This window comes from Alligator sinensis, unplaced genomic scaffold, assembly GCF_000455745.1.
Source record: "Alligator sinensis unplaced genomic scaffold, ASM45574v1 scaffold1137_1, whole genome shotgun sequence".
In the NCBI taxonomy this organism is placed as follows: Eukaryota; Metazoa; Chordata; order Crocodylia; family Alligatoridae; genus Alligator; species Alligator sinensis.
The window spans coordinates 137,209-142,320 of NW_005843396.1; the positions used below are offsets into that span (position 1 = coordinate 137,209).

A 5,112-nucleotide genomic window follows, 5' to 3' on the forward strand; every position below is an offset into this window, starting at 1 on the left:
CCAAAAAAAAGAACAGAACAAATCGAAACACAAACACAAAACCCCAAGCCCCAGTAGCAACATCGCCATGATATTCTTTTGAATTGATGAACAATTTCTGAGAAAAGAGCATTAGGGAGAAGAGCTGTGACAGCCATACTGGGCCTGGTTACATGCTGCACCGTGAGCTTCTCAAGTGGTGTTGGGTGTTAGTGAGACTGGAGGAGTCACACTATATGGCTGAAAACCTTCTTTGTCTGCTCCCCACATCTGCACAGCTGTGACTTGCCATGAAAGGGCTGGTAAGCAGGGGCCCAACTAGGAGCTACAGTTGTGAGCTGCCACTAGAGAGCCAGTAAGCAAGGGCAGGCAAGCTTCTTTGGGTAAATCCCATATCTTTAATTAAATCAACCCAAATATTTAGAAACATTCCTTTTAGCAAGCTTTCGGGCACAAGCACCGCTTGTCAGGCTGAGGAAGCATTTGCAGATGGCCTGTGCTCTTCCTGGACGGAGTGGTAAAGCAGCCAGAGGTATGCAAGAAAGCCAGTCAGTTAAAACGGGTGTGGGGCCAGGGCTTTCAAGACAAAAGCTTAATGGGTGCTTTAGTTAGGGTGGGTTTGAGAGCCGCTCTTATTACAATGCCCACAGAGTCTCATGCATCAGTGCTTCCATGCTTCAAAGCGGTGGCTGGGGCACAGTGTGGGGGGAGCGGGCAGGGGGGATCCAGGCCCTGGATGGTCACATTCCTCCTGCACAGGGAGAGCGTGTCTGTAGGATTTTCAGGGGAAGTTACCTGAACAAACAACACCAACATCCTCAGTGATTCTTGCCTGCTCGGTCTCAGACAGGTTGGAGTTGCAGTGTGTCAGATTGGACTCGTGTCCTGCACATCGCACACCTCTAAGCCCCACAGGACCCGTCCCTTGCTCAGACTTTGGAAGGTTGTAGGCGCTCTCAGCAACTCCACAGTGCAGCTGCCTGCACACCACGCTGGCATCGTTCATGTCCCACTGATCATCCAGGACTCTGCCCCACATACCGCCAAGGGAAATCTCTACTCTGCCATCACACCGGCTCTCTCCTTTCAGCAGTCTGAGGGATTCAGATCGGCCTGGGGCCAAGAAAGGAGGGGAATGAATGGAATAAACTGTTATACATTAGGGATGATACTGCCCACGATGCAGTCTGTGGGTGCATCTACACGAGACGTTTACTGTGGAGCTGCCTAATCAGGTCTGCAGTAAAGTCTCCACATCTACATGTGCAGCCTGATTAGTCTGTAGGAAACTAATAAATGTTGCCATAGTTTAGTAAATGTAAATATAAGTACTAACATACAGTGATGTTATTTAGTGTGCTGCAGCACATGTGGAGATGCTGATGGGGCTAGCAGTGCCAGGAGGGTGCTTCAGTGTAGGGGCTGATTGCTGGCGCTCCACAGCACGTTTTGCTAGGTCAGAGCAGTTCTGGGCCGTCAGGCTGACTTCACCACTACCCCGGGCCCCCTGCCAGCAGGGGCTCTCCAAGCCAGCTCAATATGCTGTAGCTCTGAGTGCACGTGGAAATGTGGCACCCAGGAGCAATAGCCTCAATAACATATGGGAAGAGTAGTGACACTGGGTGTGCTGCTCTGATACAAGGCTAGTCTTCTGCCATGGGGCATTATGTGAACCAGAAACTAGGCTGTTCCTACAGTACTAGAGCACTCTGCCACAATCTCGACCTATCCTGTAACACCTGAAGACACCAAGGCCACCTTGACACCTCCAGCTTCTAAAGAGGAAGAGTAGGGAAGGGTCTGAAGCAACCAACCCAGAGCACAAGTGTCTCATACTATGGATCCCTAATCCAATGCACTAGGTTAGGTTGGGGGAAGTGTCTGAATATAAGGAGCAATGATCCAAGCTCTTCCTGCAGTGCGCTACCTCAGGCACGGGAGGGGACTGGAAACTATTGGTCAGAAGATTCTTACATGAGAAATCCCTGTGACTTGGATCCAAACTTTCATTTAGGCAAGAGCAACACAGCTAGTATTTTCCTGAATAATCCATGAGTTAGGATCCAGCTCACCCTCCCTTGCTCAGCCCAGAGGTTCCCCTTCCCTGTAGGGCCAACACCCCAAGGGGAAGGTGAAACACCCTCTATTGCTTCTGAACTTACCTGAGCAAATCACACCAGCATCATGGTCATGCGAGCACTGAGAGGCCCCCAGGGCAGTAACAGGGCAAAACCCCAAGTGAGGTTCAGTTCCCTTACAGTGAAATGTGTCACCCCAGACAGGGCCAGTTCCTTTCCCAAAATGCCCTGCTTCTGGAGTGGACACAGCAACTCCGCAGTTGAGCTGACGGCAGAGAACGTGGGCATCGGATAAATCCCAGCGTGAGGCACAGAGGGTGCCCCAGGCACCGAGCACCTGGACCTCCACTCTCCCTGAACACACGGAGGTGCCGTTCACCAACCTGAACCTGAACCCTGTGGAGAAGGGAGAGGGCATTAAAGAGAGGAGATAAATAGCCAACGTGCCACTCTACACCAAGCAGATAAAGAAGTTGGAGGGATGTTGATTTCTTTCTCCTGGGCTTGGATTGTTTAGATTTACCAGGAGCTGATCCTAGTCATTATTCCCTACAGAGTGATGATGTGGGCAAGCGAACCATGTAGCTCCCTGTAAAAGGAGATGTGCTTTTGCAATGCAGCAGCTGCTAAACTGTGCCTGCCCATGAGCCAGCAATTACCCTATGGTATTTTGAAGCCTGATGAGAGACATCTTAGACCACAGTGAAAAAAGTGTGAACTGTCAACAGTTACCTTTTGCTTATCATCAGGCAACTGTGTGCAAACAAGCAAGTTCTGTGAAGCAGCTGACATCAAGTTACACCCCACCCCCTCATTTTCCTACAAGGAAGTTACTTGCTTTTATAGCTTTTTAGTGATGCACCCTCGTCTAGAGCATACATCTATAGCGTTTTAGACATGATGTTGAACACTTACTTGAGCATATGACACCAACATAATTTCCATGTGAACATGATTGATCTACATATGGTGTCCTGGGGCAATAAAAGAGATGAGACTCATTCCCCTCGCACTGGAACTCTTCAGTCCAAACGGGCCCTTGTCCTTCTCCGAAGCGAGCTCCTCCTGGGGTGGATACAGCTGTTCCGCACTGTAACTGGTTGCAGAGGACACTGGCAGCCTTGAGATCAAAGTGGGAATCACAGATGCTTCCCCAGGTGTCTCCCCGTTTTATCTCCACACGTCCTACACAGGTCCCATTCCCTCCAACCAGACGGGCGTCAACATGACCTAGAACATCAGCAAAGGCAGGAGTTTTCAAAGGGTCTGGGTACCACTGGGTAAGAGCTGGGTACTGTTCCCCTAGAGGACGTTTGGTAACAGCTCATTGTCAAGGTGTCGATGAGGCAGACCAGCCTGGGCAAAGGGCTGTCAGGAACTCTTGTAACAAAACCTAAGTAATGAAATCTGCCCCAGCTTAGAAGCAGCAAACATCCTGACTGGCTGCTGGGAGCATTACCTATCAACATAGCACCAGCTGCGGGTCTGGATCTTCAGGCAAGTTAGCAGTCCTGCACCTCCTAGTTCCCAACTCTTGTTTTCAGCTTTTTACTGGACTTTTGATTCGGATTTCCTGATGCCTCTGGTTCCTTGCTTTTAACTTTATTTTGGGTCTGTTTTTCAACTTTGCCCAGTGGATTGCCCATTGGCAATTGACCCCCAGATCCTAAGCCTGGACTCTGCTTCTGGACCTTTCTCTGCCTTTGGTATATGGCTTCTGCCTCTTGACCAGAGCCCAGGCACCATTTTCCCTTGCTTGCCTAGTCATTGTACAAGACCATCTACAAATGTTCCATGACACCCATCCTGATTCACAGTGATCTGACTGGAGTAATTAGAAATAAAAAGACCATATATAATAAAGAAAGGGAATAGTAGTTATCTATATAAATCAGAAGCTTTGTGGTATAGAAAGCTAATAAGGAATGATTGGTGCAAATTAGATAGGTCTCCCAGGAGTTTGGGGTATAGGGGCTCTAGTCCTGGAACTAAAAACTGTAGCCAAAGTCAAGACAGACCAGAATCAAAAGCCAGAGCTGGAAATTTGGTAAGCCAAGGGTTAACTGGGATCATAAACCAAAAGCCAGAACTGAAGTGTGAACCAGAATCAAGAGCAGAAAACTAGAATGAGGGGGTGCCAGAGGTCCTACCAGGACCAGAGGTTGGAAGCGGAGCCAGGAGTCAAATCCAGAGACTCAGAAAGGAAAAACACAGAGAAGAAAGAACAAGATCTTTTGCCTCTGCCCAGACAAAGTGACTATGGGCTGGACCTGGCTTTTAAGGGAAGGAGCAGGTGAGGCCTGTTGTCTGTGGCTTCAGGGGGCAGACTGCCCTGACTGCTTCACTCAGCCCAGCTGGGACCTGGGTGCTGCTCTAGGCTTGTTGCAGCAGATACCTGTTCAGGGATGAACTGAGCTGTTTCCCTGACTGAAGCTGACTAGATCTGGGACTGCACTGGCCTCATTACAAGAAACAAGGGAAATCCTTCCAGGGAAACCCCCCAAGTCAGGTCAAAGGTCTACCTGAACCCTGTAGCTCTGTGGAGCTTTTGTGGCTACTTTCTGTAGACAGCAGTATGTTAGGGTAGCTTGTTATGTTTAATGCTTTGAAGTTGCACCTGCTTACAATCTTGTTTAGATTTAGCCTTATTTAATCATTGCTTAAGTTTTTCCTTCTTAACTCTTATTTATTTATTACCTGGCTTTGAGTTGCTTGTGTAGAGCTCATAGGTGCTCATTGTATTATATCTTTTCATTTTTATCACTGTGAGAAGCTGTTTTAACATAACACAGCTATGGTATTGTTATCAGCTCCAATTAACTGAAGTTGGCACTAAGCAGCTGAATCAGAGGGCTGAAAGGATTGGTTATATTAATGAAAGGTGATGAGGGAGACCAATGGACAATGCCCAAAGTAAGACACTGAAAAAATGCAAAATAAAGAGGTGTGCTTGTGATGCGTCTGTTAGACAAAGGAATATGCTGATGGGATAAAAGATGAATGGTATGCTGACTGCAGAGACGAATCTGAAAGCAGAGTCAGGGGAGTGAAGTTG

The 5,112-nt window shown here is 48.2% G+C and overlaps 1 protein-coding gene across 1 annotated transcript in view; it reads right to left on the reverse strand.

The window, feature by feature from the left end:
• The window catches only part of LOC102369273 (antigen WC1.1-like), an 18,044-nt gene extending 16,959 nt beyond the window's left edge, over positions 1-1,085 (reverse strand). Inside the window, exon 1 of the mRNA XM_025195085.1 lies at positions 775-1,085. Within this exon, the coding sequence (XP_025050870.1) occupies positions 775-1,018 (244 nt within the window). The 5' untranslated portion in view covers positions 1,019-1,085. The remainder of the gene's footprint in view (positions 1-774) is intronic.
• Positions 1,086-5,112: the final 4,027 nt, after the last annotated feature.